Here is a 23,727-nt window from a genome sequence, read left to right as displayed (position 1 = left end):
CAATTGAAGTGCTACAATATTTGAAGACATTGGATGTTTGTTTTCCAAATGCTTATATTGCTTACCAAATTTTGTTAACCATACCGGTTACAGTTGCATCTGCAGAAAGAAGTTTCTCGAAATTAAAGTTGATCAAAACCTATCTCCGATCAACTATGTCGCAAGAAAGATTAAATGGGTTGGCTATGCTATCAATAGAAAAAGCACTGGTTGAGCAGTTAAATTATTCAGATTTGATTGATGTTTTTGCTTCTAAAACAGCAAGACGAATAGTATTTAACTAATTGTTTGAAATTTTTGGTTTGATGGTTTATAATATAAATCGTTTTTATAATATATTTCGTTGTTGTTTTAATGTTAGTTTTTTAAGTTAGCAATGAGTCGCATAATACACTTTTGAATTTTGTCGCTGGGGGGCCTACTTTTCATATTTCGCCTCAGGGCCCATTAGATACAGGACCGGCTCTGAATGTACTGTATCATATAATAGTATTACATGATGTACTTTGGGAATCAATGCATTGGGAATGTACTGTATCATATAATCTTATTAATTAAGAAAGCTGAGCCTTGGATGTTTTTCGATTTCTATACAAATCTTCCACAACTGTAATATTGAATGGCTAGAAAGAATAAGGGTATCTGCCATAGTTGTCGAGATCCTGGGCATCAACTGTATGACTGTCCCAAAAAAAAAAAAACAAAGTCCTAACTGTTTACAAGGAATTGTAAAAATGATGGAGGTTGAAAAGAAGATGAACAACTTAGGCCGAATATTCTTGTGTTGTACAAAAGATTGTGGATATTTCGACTGGAATGATGGGAAGTACTCGAAGAAGAAACCCTTGCCGTTTGAAGGACAGTCTAATAATAATTGTGATGGAATGCAATCAAGCCCCGTTGGGATGTCTCCAAGCAAAGCTAAAGCACCAATGGATGACTTGTTGAAAAGTGTTGCCGAATTAAAGATAGAAGAGGATGTTGAGATATCATTCAACATAACTATCCGGAAGGGAAAGGGGAAGTTAGAAGATATCGCCAAGGAAAAGCGTAGGGAGGAGAACTGATTTTTATGTTTATGTTTATGTTTATGTGTCTTATGTAGTTGTAGCTACCCGTCGAACTTTTGTAATCGGATATAGTTCGACGACACTTATGTTTATGTTAATGTTGAGCCATATTTTAATTTCATGGTTCTTTTTTATGTTAATGTTGAGCCATATTTTAATTTCATGGTTCTATGTTCACCGCATGCTTAAATTTCATGGTTCTTGAGAAGCTTAAATTTTGAACAATTCTGTCTTTTTTAGCCAAATGACTGGGTATAATTTAGAGAGAAAAGCAGGATCAAATACTTTATATGCTTAAGCTGATTACATTTTCATGCTTTCATGTAATCAATTATTTTCATTTCATCGTGAGGGCAAGGCCTCGACCACAAGCTCATCCAGAAGCACTAAAGCTCCAAATGGGATCACTGTCTTGTCTAAATAGAAGCATGTTTCGAGTCTATATCTTACTTATTGTAGCTATGTTGGTTGAACACGAAGAACACGCAGCATAGAGTAAGGCAAAATACACAAGGTGAAATTACACATCCCATTGCTGTTCCAAAATACACAAGGTGAAATGACGCCACAATCGGCTAGTCCTGCAAGAACACCACCATGGGAGGCTCCAGCCCATGCACCAATAACAAAGAGAGCTAGCTTTCCATAAGTAATTGCTAATGACCAATCAGTGAGCCCACACCCATATGCATTACAGAAGGCTAGTGTGGGTGCAAAAATGTATATAATGACAATGTAATACCACTTAAGTGGGGGGAAAGATACCTGCTGAATTCCAAAATAAAGCATAAACCAAAATGATTGCCAAGTTGTTCATAAATGGGAATGGTAATGAACCAAAAGTAATATTTAATCAATATACATTCTGCCTGAGTTTACAAAATATTAGAACTTGAATATTACAAAATAATAGACAATTGGAGCCACCTTAATAACGTTATTACAAAATTTGCACCCAAAAAGTTTAGAAAATATTAAAATCTAAATATTACAAAATAATACACAATTGGAGCCACCTTCATAACGTTTACCACCTTCCACATCAAAAGAAATAGATTCTCCCTACAAACGTTCAATAAGATCAACGCTCTCTTGTGTTACAAAAAGTTGGTGTGTTTGAGAAGATGAAATGCAATGATCTTCGACCTTGTCAGCATTTTTTGTGTTCACGACATTTTCTTCCGGTCTACTACACTTAAGCGAAAGTGTTGAACTTGTTGGAACCTGTACATGATGTAAACAATAAGTTGGTTAAAAGGCAATCGAATGATTATACAATTGAGATAAGAGTAATGCAGAGATAGTAAGACCTTCTTTCGACCCTTTGATTTTTTTGAATTCACCTCCAACGGACTCTTTTTGCACAACTTTCTGGGGGCACCTTTTCTTTTCGTCAGCTTCGGGTCCAAAATGTGGATACTTTCAGCATTTTGAGCTTCAAGTACGTGCACAACCAAGTTACCATAATTCGATTTACATAATTGGTTTGTTTGGGATTCAATCCATCCCAACAGATGATTGGAGTGTTCTTCGTTCGACGCTATCAAGTTTGCCATCTTCGTAAAAGCGAGACACAATCTCTCGTACCTTAATTGCTTACTTGTACAAACCAAACCATCGTATGTAGTTGGGACCCGCATATATGGTCGACTAACATCTCGCCTCCATCTCCACAAGACATACTTCTCCGGAAGCAATTGTACGTCATTCCAAATTAAAACTGATATTGAGTGTTTGCAAATGATACCTCGAAACTCAAACAAATGACAATTGCACTCAATCTCACAACTCTCTCTAAGGAATTTCACTATAAATATTCTTTTCTTCATTCCTTCACTTAGAATGATATCCTCACGTACTTCGTACTTCGTTCCCCCGGGATAGTCTATCACAGATAAGAGGTCACAGTAAACCTTCCCTGTGAACTCTTGTTGGAACTCTCTAAATTTCGTGATAGTGTACACATCTTGAAATTGTTTCTCCATATTGTACTTAGTGGCACATGGAATCATTTGTGAAAATGATCTGAAATCAGCCTGAAATTCTTTCTCCACTTTAGTTCTCAACGCTCGCTCATATTGCTCTACAAAAAGCTTCAAAAAAGTCTTCGAATGCACATAGCCATCGAAGAATGCATTCATGCTCTCACTCCTTTGTGTGGTTGACATACCTGCCCAAAATGTAGTGTTTAGGTAGCATGGTACCCAACGAGTTCTCTCTTCATAGAGTCCACTCAACCAAACATGATCTCACAATTCAAACTGATCAAGCATATTCAACCAGCCTTCCTCAAATTCTTCACAACTTAATGTATCGTAGACTAACACATGTATAGCATGCATTATTGGACCTTTGGCTTTATGATAGCCAAACTTCTCTGACAACTTCTTTAGTATGTGCCATAAGCACCATCTATGCTTCGCGCTAGGAAAAACAATTTGAATAGCATTTTGCATAGCTCGATCTCGATCTGTAATAATTCCATTAGGAGCTTGGCCATTCATGCATTCTAGCCATGTCCGAAACAACCAAACAAATGTGTTAGTATCCTCATTTGAAACCAAACCACAGCCAAGAAGAGTTGATTGCCCATGGTGATTAACCCCCACAAAAGGAACAAAGGGCATATCATACTTGTTCGTGAGGTATGTGGTGTCAAAAGTAACTACATCTTCAAATTCCTTATACGCTTCGCGACATCTATTATCTACCCAAAACACATTTCTCAATCGACAATCATCATCTAAGTCCATACTAAAGAAAAAACCAGGACTACATGATTGCATTTTCGTAAAGTAAGCTTGAATTGCAAGGTCATCCCCTTCCCCTAGTCTTAAACGTCGCACTTTCTCGATGAAGTTTCTGCAATCTTTCTCAACACATGTCATATTATCAAAACCACCTGCCACTACAGTTGAATTAAAGCTTTTATGCAACGGTATGCCTGCTATGTCATTTACCTCAAGCTGTCTTTTGACACGTTCACTAAGTTGTCTATTACATCTATACAACCTGGACTTAGATGGGCTTGTTTTATGGTTATGTTCTAATGTTCCACGTTTATCGAAAGATTCCACATGCATCAAAAAACGCAGTCAATCTGGATTTACACCCAGTTGAATTGTTGGTGGAGGATTCAATGATGTGCTTTTATTACGTTTTCGTCGCCCTTCTCGACTACAGGTAAAACTCACATACCGTACTGACCCATCATCTTCCCTCGTTGTATTTCATTTTCTAACAGGAAATCCTACTTGATAAGCGTATCTCTTGTAAAATTCGAATACCTCGGTTTCATCCACAAATTTCATACCAACCGTAGGCACGATTATCTCATTTTCAACACCTACCATCTGGTTGGCCAAACCGTCGTCACCCACAATATTAGATGACTTCACGTCCACTCCTTCAAGAATGTCATCATCCACTCCTGCAAGAATGAGGTTCCACATTATGAGGTGAAAGATTGCAGAAACAAGTGTTTAATGAAGTCAATGCAGTGATACGCAACAATGCTACATTCCAGTTTTCCATCAAAACAGTCAGACATTTCCTATATTGTAAAATGGCCATTTATTGTCGTTAGGTAGGTGACAAACGTATAACTGCAAACTTCATGAATGAACATAGCATACCGTGGCCGGTTATCTCAGCAAGCATGTTGTCCGAAACTGACCCTCCTTCAATATACCTGTCATTCTCTGTAGAGGCGGAGGAAGAAGGAAAATCATGTGTTAATTTCGTCCGTACATGGTTATCTAACTCGAAAACCATGAGATTTTGAACGGAGAAGAAAAAGGTAATTTACCATTTGAACCTGTGGTATCTGCAACACCACCGATTTCATCTTCAACTCGACCTGCTACCACATCGGAGAACGAGAAAAATTACATGGGTGAGGATTGTGTTAAAGGTGTTGTTTGCGCTAACGGTGTCGTCGTCTCCGGGAATGGGGTTGACTGTGGCGTGAGTCGCCTCTTCCGGGAGCTGAAAATGAAAATGAAAATGAAGAGGCCGGGAACTGTGTTGAAGGTGTCGTCGCCGCCGCAGGCACGGGGTCGCCTTCGACGAAGAAGCGTGAATGAAATGAAAATGTCTGTAGGAGGAGAACGAGTGAATGAAATGAAAATGAAATGTCTGTAGGGTTTGTAGACATTTTTTATTCAATAATTCATTTTTGGTCGTGTTTCCACTCGTGGCGAGAAAGGCGAGAAATTGGATGAAAAAACGCCACCTCAGCAATTTTGGACACCTCTATGGATTGTATTATGTACCCATAGCATTATTGTTTATGTAAACATGTGAGGTTAGATTTTCTCATTTTTAGATTTGATAGGTGGGATGCTGTTACATATACATCAAAATTTATATAAATGATTACATAATGTGATATAACACTTTATTATTTTTGAATTTAAAACACTAACTTTTTTCATTCAATATTTTTCCCTCCACATCATTTTTGTTAATTTTTTATGTATTATTTTGATTTCAAGTAGCAAGATTCTGAGCTAATTGTTCCAATGGCTACTGAATTTAAGCTCATGTCTTTAATTGATCGCTGAACTGTAAAATGTCGAATTTTGACCACTGAACTTTGAAAAATGTAGTGTTTTAATAACTGAATTTAGGTTCCTATCTTCAATTACTCATAAAGTTTAAAATGCCGAGTTTTGACCACTGAACTTTGGAATATGTCGTACGTTACTCACTAGCATAACTATTAAATTTTGAAAAATATCGAATTTACAGTGAATAGTGTACAACATTTTTTTATGTTTGGTGGCCAAAAATCGATATTTTCAAGTTCAGTGAGTAATCGAAGACATAGGCCCAAATTCAGTGACCAAAACTTGACATTTTTCAAAATTCAGTGGTCAAAACTCGATATTTTAAAATTCAGTGGTCAATCAAAGACATGGACCTAAGTTCGGTGATCAAAACTCGACATTTTAAAGTTGAGTGGCCAATCAAAATATGGACTTAAGTTCTATGACATTGGAACAATTAACTCCAAGATTCTTGATCAAAACTCATTTTTCTAGTTGATATGAAAAATCCATTTGTACTCCAGTTGCACACAATTAAAAGGTTTGGAGATTGTGATTACAACAAATGAAAGGTCAAAGTAAAAGTTGCAAAAATTTGAAAGATTTAGGATTATAACAACAATCAGAGGCGAATCCAGGGTGTTGAGCCAGCACGGGCGACCATAATAAAATATTAAGGGCCCCTCTGATGTCATTTTTTTTGCAAAAAAATGTATTTTGGAATAGTGATTTGATGGAGAATGTGTAGTTAAAAATAATAAAAAATTTTGAATTTACGTGTAATATTATTTTATTAAAGAATATTTGATTGAAAATAAAGGAAAGAAAAATGTATCTGAACTAAATGGGAATCAAACAAGGCTTAAAATTTAAATAAAATAATTATTTTGTTGAAGTTGAAGATATGTAAATTTGTTATAAGAATAAATCGTAATCACCAAATAACATTATTGCTTTGTATAATTCCAAGGAAGAGCATGGTGTTTGAATTTTTACAATTGCATAAAAATCACTAAAATCTTACATATATTATTTTGATAAACTTTGTATCACAACTCATAAAGTGTCAAAATTTTCAAGCTTTCACTATATCCTAGAATAGCTCAGAGGTTCGATTCTCCACTGGCCCCTTTCCTTATTTCAATGGTTTTTGGTCAAAATTGTATAACTAAAAATTTATACAGTAAATTGATGGACAGATTTGAACCCAGGACATCAAAGAAGCAAAAGGAAGCGCCAAGCAACTTGGCTAGAAGGAACATTTGGAAGAAAAATAACTTACCAGTAATATATACTATATATTTGTCTGTTCTCAGCAAAAAAAGGGGCTCCTGGCGAATCCAACACGTGCGGCCGCGGGGGCTCGCTGGGTGCTGGATCCGCCAGTCAACAATTATTCTTTAAAATATGAATGACAAATATTTAGTTGCATTATTTGATTTAATTTTTTTTACTTACTTAAAAATATGAAGGAAATTATTTAATTCTTTTTTTTTTTACAAAAAATCATCACTAGAGATAAGATGTTGAAAGGGCTGTGGCTCAACACCCTTCTGTTTGCCCGGTAATGTTTGGCGTTTCCACCACTTCGTCAAGTATGCAAGACCTGAAAAATCAAGGCGGGGCTTTCTCCCCCGTTTTACCTTCGGCGTGAGAATTAGTTTTTAGACTTAGAAAGAATATATTTGAAATTCAGATGGCTAAAACGAGAATGAGGGAAAAAAAATCCCTTACCTGTGTCACATCCGGGGGTATTTATAGATATTAGGCACTAGGTAACCGTTGAGCGGTTGTGGTGCCACGTGTCCCACGATGGTATACCCACTATACCCACGTTCTGAGTGATGAGTCCTTAACTTCCCGCCTGAAGATTGTACATGTATCAGCGGCCATGAAACCTGGTCAATTCATTAAAGGTTTTATGGCTAAGTGTTTGGACAAGGAATATCATTCCTGTTGAGGATTTCGCTTAGTGGTAGAATGATTTCTAGGGATAGTGGTAGAGCGCCCTTTGGGGGTTGTAGTAGAGTGCCTCCCGGACGTAGTGGTAAAACGCCTTCTGGGGGTTGTGGTAGAGCGCTCCCTGGATGTAGTGGTAGAGCGCTCCCTGGGTGTAGTGATAGAACGTCCTATGGGGGTCGATGGCCTTGCATCGGTGTGCTGTGGTCTGCCTTGCTTGTCCTTGAGGGTGGCTACTTCTATCAACCTATATCAGATGTTATAAATAATAGAAGGTTAAGATAAAAATGAGTTTGGTTTGGTGGTCGTAAGGGTGAAGATTGGTGTGTGTGTGTGTAAATATAACTTATGTGAAAATGTGAAGTTAAAATTTTGTCCCATTTAGATTTGGTCAAAATACGTATGTCTGTTCAATGGACGACTTTGGATGTAAATTATTCATTTGTCCACTAGTCGCACAAAATTAAAAAGCTTGGATTTGCAAGTACAACAAATGAAATATTAGAGTTAAGTTGCAAAAATTTGAAAAATTGGGGATAACGACTACAATTATCCCTTAAAAATATGAAGGACAAATATTTAAGCCTTACTTTTTTATTTTTATCTATTTTCCTAATTTAAACCTCCAATAAGGGGGCGCCACATACCCTCGTGGTTATCCAAGGGGTTGTTCGAGGGGACAGCACTTTAAGATAAGAGAAGGGAAAAATAAATGTTTATACAAAATCATCATCAAAGTTAAGATATTATATTATAAATAATAAAAGGTTAAGTTAAAAATGCAATGAAGAACGATTAAGAATATAAGCCCCTGTTTGAGAATCATTATTTTCAAACTCTTTATTTTTTACATACTCATTTTCAAGTACGCATTCACATAAAAAATATTTTGCTCGTGAACTCAAGTTTTTCCTACTTTTTAACTGCATTCTGTTAAAAAATATTATTCAAAACTTTATTTTCCATAATTAATATTTGTGAAACAGGGGTTAAGCATGTTAAGAATATTTAACACAATTAAAATATGATGCACTTATATCAAATTATAGAATCAATATAGCCACCCTTCACTGTTGTACTTACATATTTTATTTATTGAAAAGAGAAAACTAAAAAGGGTAATTTGTAAAATCAGTGCTAAAGTACTTACAACAAAAGTGATTAGATTAGGTTTGACTCGTGCTTACCTTCTGTCTAATCCCCATTATCTAAAGACATCTTAAAAATATCTTTATCGCTTCTTTTTTTTTTTTTTTTTTTTTTTTTTTTTTTTTTTACAGTCACTAGTGTTGGGTTGTGTGTCCATAAAGTGTATTTTACTATGATAAAATAATAATTTATAATAAATAAATTGTGATTTTATTTATTTATTACTGAGCATGCAAATTAAAGTGTCTATAACAATTTGTGATGATATAAGTGGGGTACTTGCGTTGACAAGTACAGTGTGACACAATTTATATTTTGATCATAAATAATTTATTCACAACTAATGTATAAGAGTTGGCACCTATTATAGGAGAGTTGTAGTATTAATCAATTTACTATTCAGATTTGTGAGTTATTTTATCACAGAAATAGTTAAAGGTGATACTAGTACACTTGAAGTGCATTGAACGGATCACGTGACGAATTTAATTTTATAACATGGCCGGACAGAGAATTAAATTCTACCTGATCACTTTGCATTTCATCTAAATCCATTGAAAATGTTATGTATATCTTTTACTAATTTTAATGGTTCTTTTATTCATCATGGGTGAGATCAATTTGATAGATCAAATATCTCGATCAATTGGAAGCTTGAGAATGAGTGAAGTAGAAAACATAAATTCATGTTGAAAAATCACCACTCCAAAAAGGATAGAGTGACTACTTAAATATTTTTTGTTAAACGGTTAAAATCTGAGCTCAATGTTTAGCAACGACTAAATTTCGACATCTGTAAGGTTCATAGGACCGTTGAAGAAAATGATACTTAAGTTAGTGAGAATAATTAGAAGGGCAAAAAGGTCATTTATACTCATACCTAATTATGAAAATCTCGGATGTGGATAAAATACATATATGACATGTCAGAGAAAAGTATTACAAATTTATTGACTTCTGTGAACTTATATATGCAAGAGTTCAGTCTTTTGTCTTGAGTGAAAAGACAATGACTAACATTTAGATTGAGTGGTCTAGGATGGAGTGGACATGATCTAATTATTAGAGCATGGAAATATATTTTCAATTGGAAACTTAAATACGTTAATCATAATGGTTTTTGGCTTAATTGTAATTACAGTAAAATTTTGTATTTAACTGTTATTACTATGAAAGTTATAAATTTAATTACAATTGTAATTGAAGTTCTAGACTACACATGTAATTAAATGTAAACTATTTGGATTTGAACTTTAATTAAAATTCATAATTATATTTTAGTTAGAACTCTTATATGAACGTGGAATTATGATTGTATAATGATTGTAACTATTCTATCTCTATAAATAAAAACTAGATGAAAACTAGACATCCTATAGAATTGTATGACAATCGTAATACATAATTTTATAGTGTTCAAATTTGGAGATAAAAAAGGGAGAGAAAAAATTTATTTTTCTTGCTTTTATTGAATTGTCCAATTTAAGAATTAATTTCTTGATTTAATTAAAAGCAGGTGGCCACCCACCGGTGTAGTACTGACTTTAGAGAATATCATAGAAAATCTGAAGGTTTGATGCATCAAGTTCTTACAATTAAAAGGCTGGAAGTTCGTGATTCAAAATTAATTCAAGAATTGACCATCGAATTTAAATAAAAATTCAAATTATTCATTCTTGATATAATATACAAGTAAATATCTAGATGATCTTGTTTATTGAATTAAAGAAATTTTTAATTTTTGGATAATTTCCCTTCCACATTCCAACATTTGATATCACAGCAAATTAGATCGTTTGTATGCTTGTTATTTCTGAATCTTAATTTCATATTATAGTTGAGTGATGTCTATGAATAATTTTTGGATATGTTGATTGAATAATTGGACTATTTTAAATTGTGAACGAATTATTTGTGGTTAGTTCTTAATATTAATTTGTTATTTCGAATATGTAATTAGATTGGTAGATTACGACTCCATTATCTTGATTTAATTTTTTATATTAAAAATCATGTGCCTATGGTACATAGATTGTATGTAATTATTACCGTTCTTACAATATTTGGTATATTGTAAATTAATTGAAGATTGGACAACAAAGAAATCAAGAAATTGAGAAAGATTTACCCACCAGAAAAATAAATACTGGTAGCAACTTGCTATTGCAAAAAATGCAGCAACCTGCTGCTCTTTGGTACGTGGGCTACTGTGTTTGGGCACGGCAATTTTTTCGACTTTGGTCTGAGTTTGTTTTAATACAGACAGTGTTAGATCTAGATAAATGGGATTTGGAATTAATTATTTTTTCCAAGCTCGATAGCGAAGTCCTATTTCTATTTTGGTTGCTACTGTTGGATCTTGAAAATTTTTTTGGGCTGAAGATTTAAATTAAATATTGAGTTTAGGTTCAGTTAGTTTTTTATTTATTTCTTGAGTCATTTTTAGGCTATAAATAATTATTAATTTATCGCTTTATGAGTGTTTCAAATTATTGTTTGAAATATTATCGTTCCAAATATCATGACATATAGACTTATTTGTAACATTGTTCGTAATACTATGAATATGATGCATATCATTAAATATTAATTTTTTCCTGATTAATTTGATTTAGGCTATGTTTGATAGCCTAACTTTTTTCCATGGAAAATAGAAAACAAATTTTAACTTCCACTTTTAGCCAGTTTGATTGACAAAATTTTATAGGGAATTGATTTTCCCACGTTAGCATTTTCTTGATTTTCATGGCTGTTCAATTCCCACCAAATTGGTTTTCCATGTTTTTTATTTTTTTTTATTTTTTACAATTGAAACAAATTTTAAGATCAATTGTAAAAGAGAATATAGCTTGAACTGACAATTTTCATATAAAAAAAGCTAAACGATCATCAAAAAAATAAATGATTTTTGGTTGCTTCGATTTTTTTGATAATGAAAACAAATTCTAGGAATAATTTTAAAAGAGAATATCCCTTCAAATTGACAATTTTCATGAAAAATAAAGTCAAACTAACACGAAAAGACACTTTTATTTCAACATTTTTCAGATAAAAAATTATATCAATTAAATACAATAATTTACAATTCACAGTAAAATAATTTTTAGACAATTCAATTCCCTTGAATTTATTTTCTTTCCATCCAAATTTCATCTTTGTAATCAAACGGATCCTTAGATTAAATTTTTTTGAAAGAAAAATTCATCATAATTAAACTGTTTATTAATTTGATTAATATGAACAATTGATAATTATTTTAATTTTCCTTAATTAATTTAATTTGGATAAAAAAAATTTGAATTGAAAAAATCGTAATAATTCAACTGTATATTAATTTGAATAATATGAACAATTTATAATTATTTAAATTTTTTTGATTAATTTAATTTACATTAAATTATTCTGAAAGGAAACTTTGTAGTAATTATACTGTATATTAATTTGATTAATATGAGCAATTGGAAACATAATTCAATGTTTGTACTTAATGTAGATAAACTTAACTTTGTGTTTAACGGATGTCCTAATAGACCTACTAAGACCGTGTGACAAGTCTAAGAGTCTGGATATATTGAGTGGAAGACAATAAACAAGTTGGCTAACTGTTTCATTTTGACTTCGGCGTCCAACGCGTTACAATAAAATGTTTAAAAATCAGAGTACATCCCATGACATATTACAGACTCTTCATGACATATTTGGTCATCAAAGTAGGAATGCCTTTTTTAAAAGCCATTTGTACCTTATTGATCATTCGCATGAAATCCAGAGTGCTTATGGAGTTTCATAATTTGAATAGATTGCACACTTCAATCATGGCTGAGAGTCTAGATGCAGCCATATATTAAGCATACTCATTTTTTGACATGGTATTGAACTTTTTACCTGATAATTTTTTCATAATTTACTATGGATTATCACTTACATAAGATGAAGATACCATTGACTGAGTTAATGATAGAAGCGTGCAATCATATTCAAACTACGAAACTCCACAGGCAACTAGATTTCATGCAAATGATCAAACATGGATGAGAGTCTTGATGCAGCTATCTATTGAGAATATTCATTTTTTGACATGGTATTGAACTTTTTACCCGATAATCTTTCATAATTTACTATGGATTATTACTTACATAAGATGAAGATACCATTGACTAAGTTAATGATAGATTTGTAATATAAAAGTAATCTTAATGGTACAATGGCTATGCTCGTGCATTATTTGATAGCTCATCTGGTTCCAAGCCAAATGGAAAGATTTGAAAAGAAGAGGAAGAAGATCAAAAGTAGATGGAAAGCCTTAAGGTAAGTGTCTTAATTATGGTCGAAAAGGATACTGGAGAAAGACTACATAAATACACCAGTTAGAAAGCAAAGTGCAAGTGAGGTTTTTCATGACTGGGAATTGTTTAGTGGTTGATACTAAAAATTCATGAGTTGTAGATTTTGGAACCACTAATCATATCTATATATCAATGCGCGTGTTTCAAGAAAACAGAAAATTTAGTGAAGGCCAATTTAAAATTATCATTGATACAAGAGCAATAGTTTCGATAAGAGCATAGGAGTATTATTTATTTTTATTTTTTTCAATTGTGGTATGCATTTGATTCTTAAATATTGATATTTTTGTCTCATGAATGAAGCAAAAATTTGTTTTCTGTTTTCGATTTAATAGGACAGTGTTATTCTGCAAAATTAGCATTTGATACGCTTAGCATTTTAATGAATAAAGTTCTTGTTTGCGTTGGACATTTGATGAGTGATTTACACTCATTATATTATGCCATTAATTTCATGATTTTGCTATCTTGGAGAGTATTTTAGAAGTGCTAACAAGTGGTTTTGGTGTTGTTTTGTAGATTGATGGAAATGGAGAAAACTAGAGCTAAAAGAGGTCAAATGAAGGAAATAGGCAAAAGCTAGTGAAATTGGATGAAATGACCAAAACATAAGAGATCCAAAGTTTGAGGATTAAAATGCAATTAATCAAAGGTCGTGTCGAAACTTGAAATGAAGATCCGAGAGTTCTAGAAGCCAATTGGACAAAGGAAGGTGTCAAAGGAATCAAATTTAGTCAAGATATGATCATAAATCATTTTTCAACCAAAAAGTTTTGCGCCGAAGTTTTCATCTCACATTTAGACTCATTTTTGACATAGAAAATGATCGAATTGGAGAATGATTCCTGAAGCAAAATTGTAGTCCTTTGAATTAGCTTTCCAACTCATCTTAAATCACTTCAATCGGATATCGAACAAAAATGTTATAATAAAAATACTGAAAGCTATCCAGTGCAATCGAAGTAGTCATCGGCGCCTAGGCGCTATCCATCAGCGCCCAGGCGCCATGATGCTGAAATTTTGATAAAAAGTCAGCGCCTAGGCGCCCAAATCGAAGCGCCGCCGTGCGAGAGTAATTTTTTTTGGTTTTTACCATTCTTTTTCGGCCCAACTCATCTCCAAATCTTTCCCTAAACTCCAAGACATTATAAACACAGAAAGAAGACCTAAATTAGGGGGAGCCGCACACTAAAAATCTAGGGGATCAAGTCACGCGTTCTTGACATATTGGAGAGAAAACAACAATAAGGGAGATTCACAGGAGAACTTCAAGAAGATTAACACCAAGAATTGAAGATTGGAAGCACTCATTGGAAGAGGAAGGAGATTTTGGTGCAAGAATTCCACTTTTTCTTCTACACCTTTATTTCAAACTCGGTGATGTATTCTAAGACAATCTCCTATTTTTCTTCCATTATTATGAGTAGTTAAATTTGATTTTAGGGCGAACAATGTAATCTTTTGGAACCCTTTATTTCATGCAATTGAGATTCTAGTACTTTTATATTTCATGTGTTGATTTTAATATTGTTCTTAATACATTTAATTACTTGATCACTAATTAGATGATTTGTGAACAATGATTGCGTAGAGATGCGGATTATTCGTTTAGACCACATGTTAAAATCCGGTAAATTGATATAATGTGTAGAGATACCTATATTGATTGCTGCGGTCGGGTGTGAATTCTTAGAACCAATGTTTCGTTTAATTAAATTTAATTTGCATAGAGATATGGAATTAAACTAATTAAATAGGCTCAATGAGAACTCGAGAGGGGTAAGTTGAATACAATAGAAGAATTCGACCGAACACTACCTTAGGTTTTATGAATCTTGATTTATGAAGTAAAGGTGACCAATAGGTGAAATTGTTCCGCCCTAACGTCCATTTATTATTTGAATTCTCAATCACTTTTCGTTGAATCCAATCGCATTTTTTTAGTCTTTGGAATAAAAATCACATTTAATCATTGTTTTTGATTTATATTCGTCAAATAGTAGTTAAAGAAAGATTAAATTAAGTGCTACAAAATAGTCCTCGTGGGATCGATAACTGGACTCTTAGGTCCACTATTACTTGTTACGGATCGTACACTTGAGAAACAAAATTATACAACAACATTCGATTGATGGTCTTTATATTTTAAACTATTATAAATATGAAATAAAAAATTTAACCGTAAAATATCGTAACATACTAGTGATACATATCCATGGCGTCTTGGACAAATCGACCTTAACAGAATATAAAATTGACTAAAGATGGTCCTCCCAACTCAGTTAAAATTGAACCATTGTCAGTTTGTAATTCTTGTTTGGAAGGCAATGTGACCAAGATATACTTTTAACAAAAGGATAAAAGATGTATTGGAACTAGTGCATTCTAGTAAGTGTGGGCTTGTGAATACACTTGAGCAGGTGAACTATGAGTATTTGCTTATAAATAATTACTCTAGATTCAAATATATTTACCTAATGGCTTGAAAAGTCAAATACTTTTGAGAAATCAAAAGAGTGTAAGATTAAGGTCGAGAAACATTTGGATGAGAGTATTAACACGCTTCGATTTGATCGAGGTGGTGAATGCCTCTCAGGAAAATTCAGGAGCAACTTAACTTAAAAAATATTATTTCTTAATTGAATAGGCCTAGTATACCCAAACAAAAATGGCATTTTAGAAGGAAGAAACACGACATTTTTAGATGTGATTAGAGAGTTTCACAAATCTACCTCTCTCATCTTTGGATATATATTGGAAATAGTTGGATATATTTTTAATTTACTTCTTTCTAAACTTGTTCTTAAGACTCTCCTGGAATTTTAGAATGGATTCAAGCCTGCTTGCATCACATCCAAAATTTGGAGATGCAGTTCATATGTTGAAAGAGAAGGCAGAAATTTTGAAGTCTAGATCAGAGATATTCCTATTTATGGGATACCCTAAATATACCAAGGGATAATGGTTTATAATCCTCTAGATATGAAGGTCTTTGTTAGCACAAATGCAACATTCTAGAGGATAAGTATATTAATGATCATCTGGCCAAGAATAAAGTCGTGTTGAAAGAAATGAGAGAGAGCAATTTTACCTTATCAACTCTTGGGACACAACATAAGACAGATATCCCGTTGTGTCTAATATACCTGGACAATCTAATTTGAGTGGGAGAGATAAATTGTCACTTGATCTAATAAATCAATAGAACGTTGAAGGTAATGAGGAGATAATAGCTTAACCTAATGGTGATGTAATCATTGATAAAAATATTACGTTTTAAATGATGTCACAGTCCTAGATCAATCGACCCTTAGACAAAGTCGAATGATTATCAGTTCACCTTCAAGGTACTTAGTGAATGGAGAGTCCAATCTAGCGATCTCTATTGTACAAGTTGATGATCTTACTTCACATAATGAGGTTATGAATGATGTGAATGCAGTTATCTATTTATTGATGGAAGTAGACATTGAGATCTTGGAATAGAAATTCGAAAGTGATTAAAACATATGATTTTGATCCGAACATTGATGAATCCTGTGTCTATAAGATATATGAGAGAAAATTGTATTTTTTTTCTGGTGCTTTATGTAGACGATATTATACTCATTGAAAATAATATGGGTGTATCATCATCTACGAAAGCATGTTTGGCCCAATAGTTTCATGTGAAGGACTTAGTGAAACTAGCTATGTTCTAGTTTTCAGATCTTGTTAGATCGAAAGAACAAGATAATAACTTTGCCCAAAGTTTTATATGTTGACAAGATACTTGTTAGATTTGCTATGCCAGATTCTGCTCTCGGGCATGGAATCCAACTCTTTAAAGTTTAGTCCTGTAAGATTCCTAAAGAGATTGAGTACATGAGTATGATACTTTATGCATTGACAATAGGTTGTCTCATGTACGCTATATTGTGTAATAGACTTTACATTTGTAATAGTGTTAGTATGGTGAGTTGAGATCTATTTAACCTTAGGATCAAAACATTGAATGGCGATAAAAGCATATCTTTTAGTACTTTCGGAGAATTAGGAATTATATGCTTCTCATCAGATCTTGTTTCAATGGTTGAAATGATTCGGACTTCTAAAGTGATGAAAACTATCACAAGTCTACATTGATATCGTTGTTTGTACTTGATGGTGTGGGCATTATTTGGAGAAGCATCAAGCAATTTTGCACCATTGATTCCACCATTGATGCCAAGTATTTGGTAGCTTGTGAAGCTACTAGATTGGCTATATGACTATAAAATCCTAACGGACATCGAGATGATGCCTATATCTGCACGTCTTTAAATCGTATTGGAATAACATTGGGATTGTGGCAAAATAATAAAGAACTAAGAGTCATTAGTGGAGTAAACACACTGAATGAAAAAATACCATATTTTAAGAGAGATAGTTGATATAGAAAATATAGCTGTTAGTAAGATTGTTATTGGGATAATTTTGTAGACTCATTTAATAGGCTAAGTTTTTGAAGGACAACTACAAGACACGAGATAGCAAAACATGACACATATACTCTAGGGCAAGTGGGAAATTTGTTGTAGCCATTATTTTGAAAAAATGAAATTTTGAATTGTAATTTTATAAGAATGTGCAGTTAAAAGTAGGAAACAAATTTTCAATTTATGTATGTGTTGACACATAAAAATTAAGCCCAAATCGAACGGCCCAAGGAGTGAAGCCCAATTGGAGGATCCCCAAATCAGATAGCCTAAAGAACGAAGCCCAATCAAACAAATCAAGATGAAGGCCCAAATAGGGAGGCCCAAGAATGCGGTAACGCCATCGCCCAAGTTTGCAAGTCGCCCAGAATCTGAGCGAATGGAGTGCCATACAGTCGCCCAGAGCTGTTACTCTATTCTCGCCCAAACCTTCAAGTCGCCCAAGGTCATAACAAACATAAAGCGTTGTGGTTATCAAGATGTACCGTTATCAAAACAGTTATTAAAGCAGCCCTATCACGTTCCATGATTCAAGGAATTCAATTGAAAGCGGTTGAACGACGAAGAGTAATGGCAGCAGTTAAAAAGGGCAGTTTTCATGACAAGTTGGCCATTACGAGGAAAGTGGGCAGTTATAGGACGATCAAGCAGTTTTTAGGCGGTTGATTACAAAGAGATCGTCCATGAAGTATAAAAGGGAGAAAAGACATAGAGCAAAGGACCGAATCAAAAACTCTCGAACAGAGAATATGTAATTTTAATTTCCTTAGCTTAGACTTAAACACTTTTCTTTCAGTAACTCGTGTGCTTGCGCCCCTTGGAGACACATTGTTTTTAATTTCCAATTGTAAAGTCATCGCCAATAAAAGAACACCCCTTTTTGGGACTTTGTCTCAAGAGGTTTGTCCCTTACACAATCGTCTGATCCTTTTTAATTGTTAGCGACTAACCCGCGCGAAATAATTTGGCACGCCCAGTGGGACAGTGATGTTTGGTGTTGAAAGTACAAAAGGTGAAATAATATGTCTCAGAGATATGATAAGGAAGCAGCAAGTCAGGGAGGAATCCAGTCTGTGATCGAGCGATATGAGGAGCAGCATGCCTCTCCACGAACAGATGGATAGAATCAGAACAGTAACAGTCGTTACGAACCAATGACAGAGTTGAGTCCTCGAACCATGCGTGCATTACTTGGAGAACTCACACAAGACGTCGTTGAACAGGTAAATCTTTGAAGTATTCATAATATGGAAAGATTTACCCAAAATGGGAATGTACACTATGACAACGTGGCCAAACAACTAAACACGTTGAATGAAACAATGAATAAGTTAGTAGGCCAAATATGTCAACCGGTTATAACTCTTACAAATCATTTTCAAACTAGGACAATTGTGGGACATAATCCCTCAGTCCTAAATCCGAATCAAGGGGTAAAATCACTTTCTGGTCCTTCTACTTCAAACCAAGGGGGTACTGCAGTGCCAAATCAGAACAATAGTAGTGGTACGCCTAACTTGGGGGGTAATCAAAACATAAGAGATAATGTCCTAAACAATGGACAGCACACCCCACGTGTTAATGATGGAATAGATGTTCAGGCTAATGGTAATGACCCTAATTAAGGTAATTTTGTTGCCAATCAAGGACCAAACATCAGGCCTCATGCAAATCAACCGGTTAATCAGCCTGTAAGAATTCCATATGATCCCAACGTCATGTTGAGGAATCAGATTATGGAAATCGTATAGGATCAGATGGCTTTTGGGGTGCGTCTCGTCATTAGGCCGACGTACACAAAGTCATATCCTGATTGTGTAGACCAAGCATATCCATGGCCTAGAGGGTACAAAGTGCCAGAGTTCTCACTGTTTACCGGTTTAGGAGAGGTGTCTACTCTAGAACACATAGGGCGATCCACATTGCAAAGTGGTGATGTAACCGATTACCATAAAATGAGGCTTTTCCCTAGTTCGTTAATAGGAGTAGCTTTCTCCTGGTTCATTAACTTGCCAGCGAACTCTATTCAAACATGGCAACAATTGGAACAGTTATTTCACGCTCAGTTTTATAAAATTGAGTCTGAAGTCACTTTGACTGATTTGGCGAATCTACGACAAATGCCAAACGAATGGGCAGAAAATTTTCTCCAAAGGTTCAAGACAGCAAGAAGCAAGTGTTTTGTACCTCTGCCCGAAAAAGAATTTGTCAAAATCGCTCAAGGCTACTTGAGCTTTGATTTAAAGAAGAAATTTCAAGACAAGAAATTTCCTGACCTTTTCCAGTTGAGTACGAATATGATTAGGTATGAACGACTGATAAGAGAGAAAGAACAGATGAAAAATTCTAGTAAAGGGACTTATTACAAAGACCCAAATTTTGATGTTCATACCATTAGTGACGAATCATACGACTAGATAGAAATGTGTTTGGCCGAATTGGTCAAAGGAGATACATATACTTGTCCCATAGTGGCCAAGCCTAGACCATGGGGCAAAGATGAGCCCATAAAAGATGGAAACATAAAGGCCAGAACGTTCTCGTTCGACGTGACCAAAGCTGACCTTATATTTGATAAATTATATAGGGATAAGCAGATAAATTTGAGCGATAAGCACAAATTGCCAAACTCTGAACAAATTAAGGGTAAAAAATATTGTAAGTGGCATAATGCATGGTCACATTTGACTAACAATTGCTTGGTTTTCCGCCATGTATTGCAGGATGCCATTGAATCAGGACGAATTACGTTCGATGATAAGAAGAAGATGGCAGTGGACGAAAATTCTTTCCCACAGCCACTTGGAGTAAACATGGTGACATCTGGATTCGAAAAATAAGTTGCCAAAATTCAAGTTGGTGGTAGATAATGGAGAAGAGGATCCTAAACCACATCCCAGCGTCTTTGAACGAATCAAGGGGAAAGAACCAAAAAAGGATGAAGACGTCTTGTGTGCAAGGTGTAAAAGAGAAGTGAATGGAAATACGGAGAAACCAGGGACATGGCTGCATCCTCATCGCCCTACCGTCTTCCCAAACACTCAGCCTGGTAGAGGGCGAGGTACATCATTCTATAGAGGACCGCCTTTTGAAAGGTAGTTCAGGCCAGCAGATAATGGAAGAACATTTAGGCCGCAACCTCGCCGGCTAAATGTATGGTATTCATTCCAGTACAATGCAGGAAGGGCAATACCCTTCGATGAGATTATTAGGACCCAACAAAGACGTTTCCAACGAAACTAGGACGAATGATGAGGCAGCAACAGGGAGTGCCACATCCTAAAGCGCCAAACTACTCAAGGTAGCCAATCAAAATGTCCTCAAAAATAGTGAAGAGACCAGTACAGATGAATCAATGAAGGAACTGCCAGAAACTTCTTCTGGGAGATCAAAGTTCGAGCGAGACAGAAGAGATGGAGAAGATCAAGATCAGTCCCTTACCATCCAGTTTGGTACGTTACCTCCTATCGTGGCCAATAATTACTTACTGGCCAATGAATTCAAGAATAAAGAAAAAGAAGAAAAGAGGGAGGACAACGAAGGAGAAGCTTGCGTGCTGGTATGTGAAGAAGGCCAGACTTCTAGAGAGGCCTCCAACGACGAAGAGGACGACGGGATGACAGACATTGAAGAAGAAATCGACCTAGAAGCAGAAAGAAGAAAGAGAGGAGTATCGCGCAATACTCTGTTGAAGCAACTACATCGAGAGGGAGTTCGTGAAATAGACTTGTTGAGGGAACCATCTGGGCGTCCTTTCGATTTCTACGTACTATACAGGACACCCAAAAGGAAGAAGAGAGTGCCTCGCTCTGAAAAGTATGGGTCACCTCCAAGAATAATGCCCCCTCCCACAGGTTGGGTAACTGATGAGGAAACATTAGAAAGAAGTAGGAAGGAAGTTCAGGAGACAGAGGATTAGCGTGATATACTGCACGTCGACTTATCACAGGGGGATAATTCGACTGAAAACAAGCAAGAAGTAGAAATAAAGGCTGCCGAAAAGGTTATTTTTAAACGGCCAGCCATGAAATTGACTAAACACTTGAGGCCATTATACGTTAAAGCTCTAGTTAATGGCGTCCCAGTGGCAAAAGTGCTTGTCGATAATGGAGCAGCTATAAACACCATTCCATCTAGGATGATGAGGAAGTTCGCAAAGACAGAGGGTGACATGATTCCTACAGAAGTCATCCTCACTAGCTTCAATGGAGGAGCAACTTCAGCTAAGGGAGTTATGCCATTGGACATAACTATAGGGACGACTACTAGGACCACTGTCTTTTTTGTAATAGATGGTCCTACTAGTTACAATGTGCTACTAGGAAGAGATTGGATACACGAAAGTCGCTGTATACCCTCATCGCTCCATCAATGTCTGATCTTTTGGAATAACAAAGGCGAAGCAGAGGTGGTACATGCCGATCTAGGCCTTTTGTCGCAGAAGCAAACTCGGTAGAAAAGTTCATGTACGAAGGAAATTATAGACCTGTCAGGGTAGTACAAGACGGGGAAGAAACTCAGGTTGTCGCGCAAAGCGAAGAACCATTCTCAGTGGACGCACTCACTGAAATGTTCAAACAGATGAGGCCAAATATAGTGGCCCTGGAAGAGCCAGTAATTGGCAAAAGAATAATTAAGGAGTCTTGAATGGACTTTAAGTTACAAAAGCAAATGGCCGACATTCAGGCCTTCAAAGCCAGACTGATGACTTTCAATAAGGAATGCAATGACAAGACGAAAGAAGAGACAGCCCTAAAAGCGCTGAAGGACAAGTTGGCAGTATTCGAGTTAGAGCAAAGCATTGGCCAAGAAGTCAACAAGGTGGACTATTTAGAAAAGGAAATACTTACAAGGGAACTGGACGACGAAGTGATGCGGATCGCCAAACCTGGATACGCTCAAGTACAAGATCCTCTGATCAAAGTAAATATTGGCAATGAAGGAGAAGACCGTCCAACATTCATCAGCCAGATGCTCGATCAAGAGGTTAGTGATAAATTAATCGCTTTGTTAAAGGAGTATAAATATTGTTTTGCTTGGGAATATGAACAAATGCCTGGTTTAGATAGAGACTTGGTGGAACATAGGTTACCAACTAAGCCTAATTTTAAACCTCATAGGCAACCTCCTAGGCGTTTTGCTCCTAATGTGCTCCCTGAGATTAAGAAAGAGATAGAGCGATTATTGAAAGCAGGTTTTATTAGAATAGCCAGATATGTCGAATGGTTGTCCAATATCGTGCCAGTACTAAAAAAGAATGGTAAACTAAGAGTGTGAATAGACTTTAGGAATTTAAACATAGCCACAGTCAAAGATGAGTATCCAATGCCCATGGTGGATTCTTTAGTAGACTCGACTGCCGGACATGTCATGTATTCTTTCATGGATGGGTATTCAAAATACAATCAAATTTATATAGCTGAAGAAGACATACACAAAACTGTCTTTAGATGCCCTGGGTCTCTAGGATATTTTGAATGGGTGGTTATGCCTTTCGGCCTAAAAAATGCAGGGGCAACTTATCAAAGGGCAATGAATTTAATCTTTCATGATATGATAGGCAAGTTTGTTGAAGTATATGTAGATGACATAGTAGTCAAGTCCATTAAAGAAGAGGACCATTTCGAACAGTTAAGATGTTCGTTTGAGCGAATGAAGCAATATAAGCTAAAGTTGAATTCCTTGAAGTGTGCATTCGGTGTTATTGCAGGGAATTTTCTTGGTTTCTTAGTACACAAGAGAGGGATTGAACTTGATAAAAATAAAGCAAAGGCCATTTTAGAGGCCAAATCACCTAGCAACAAAAAAGAATTGCAAAGGTTTCTAGGCCAAGTAAACTTTTTAAGACGCTTTATTTCTAACTGTGCAGGGTGAACTAAAGTCTTTTCGCCGCTCTTAAAGTTGAAAAATCAGGACGAATTCGTCTGGAAAGAAGAACATCAAAAGGCTTTTGAAAGCCTGAAAACATATCTATCAAGTCCACCAGTGTTGGTGTCACCAATCCAAGGACGGCCAATGAAAGTGTATGTATCGGCTGAAAAAGAACCAATAGCTAGAATGATCGCACAGGAAAATCAATTTGGTGAAGAAATGACAATTTACTATTTAAGTAGACGGTTAACGAAATGTGAATGTAATTACTCTGCTATCGAAAAATTATGTCTTGCATTGTATTTCACATGTACAAAATTAAGGG

At 35.2% G+C, this 23,727-nt stretch overlaps 4 protein-coding genes across 4 annotated transcripts in view; 1 reads left to right on the top strand and 3 right to left on the bottom strand.

The window, feature by feature from the left end:
- Positions 1–1,210, top strand: part of LOC111387829 — a 6,060-nt gene extending 4,850 nt beyond the window's left edge. The window contains exon 3 of the mRNA XM_023012430.1: positions 608–1,210. Within this exon, the coding sequence (XP_022868198.1) occupies positions 678–1,067 (390 nt within the window). The 5' untranslated portion in view covers positions 608–677 and the 3' untranslated portion in view covers positions 1,068–1,210. The remainder of the gene's footprint in view (positions 1–607) is intronic.
- Positions 1,211–1,887: 677 nt separating this feature from the next.
- Positions 1,888–4,152, bottom strand: LOC111387821 (protein FAR1-RELATED SEQUENCE 1-like). The gene is made up of 2 exons (XM_023012418.1): positions 2,381–4,152; positions 1,888–2,294 (listed from the first exon to the last, which is right to left on the bottom strand). Exons 1-2 carry the CDS (start codon positions 3,236–3,238, stop codon positions 2,133–2,135), a joined length of 1,020 nt encoding a protein of 339 aa, XP_022868186.1. The 5' UTR covers positions 3,239–4,152; the 3' UTR covers positions 1,888–2,132.
- LOC111379203 (protein FAR1-RELATED SEQUENCE 5-like) lies at positions 3,320–4,153 on the bottom strand. The gene has a single exon (XM_023002552.1). The coding sequence runs from the start codon at positions 4,151–4,153 to the stop codon at positions 3,320–3,322; it is 834 nt and encodes a 277-aa protein (XP_022858320.1).
- Positions 4,154–4,221: 68 nt separating this feature from the next.
- On the bottom strand, positions 4,222–4,844 carry LOC111379192. The gene is made up of 2 exons (XM_023002541.1): positions 4,706–4,844; positions 4,222–4,500 (listed from the first exon to the last, which is right to left on the bottom strand). Exons 1-2 carry the CDS (start codon positions 4,842–4,844, stop codon positions 4,301–4,303), a joined length of 339 nt encoding a protein of 112 aa, XP_022858309.1. The 3' UTR covers positions 4,222–4,300.
- Between the last annotated feature and the right edge of the window lie 18,883 nt (positions 4,845–23,727).

The sequence above is a fragment of the Olea europaea genome, chromosome 3 (genome assembly GCF_002742605.1).
Source record: "Olea europaea var. sylvestris chromosome 3, O_europaea_v1, whole genome shotgun sequence".
NCBI classification, from domain to species: Eukaryota; Viridiplantae; Streptophyta; class Magnoliopsida; order Lamiales; family Oleaceae; genus Olea; species Olea europaea.
Note: the sequence above shows the minus strand (reverse complement) of the source record. Positions and strands in the feature narration are given on the sequence as shown.

Bases quoted from the DNA above. Each gene is read 5' to 3' on its own strand.
- LOC111379203 (XM_023002552.1), bottom strand. From the start codon at position 4,153: ATGCATGTGGAATCTTTCGATAAACGTGGAACATTAGAACATAACCAT.
- LOC111379192 (XM_023002541.1), bottom strand. From the start codon at position 4,844: ATGGTTTTCGAGTTAGATAACCATGTACGGACGAAATTAACACATGAT. The intron at 4,501-4,705 runs GTATGCTATGTT...TCATTCTTGCAG, and splicing joins TGCTGAGATAACCGGCCACG to GAGTGGATGATGACATTCTT.
- LOC111387821 (XM_023012418.1), bottom strand. From the start codon at position 3,238: ATGTCAACCACACAAAGGAGTGAGAGCATGAATGCATTCTTCGATGGC. The intron at 2,295-2,380 runs GTCTTACTATCT...CATCATGTACAG, and splicing joins AATCAAAGGGTCGAAAGAAG to GTTCCAACAAGTTCAACACT.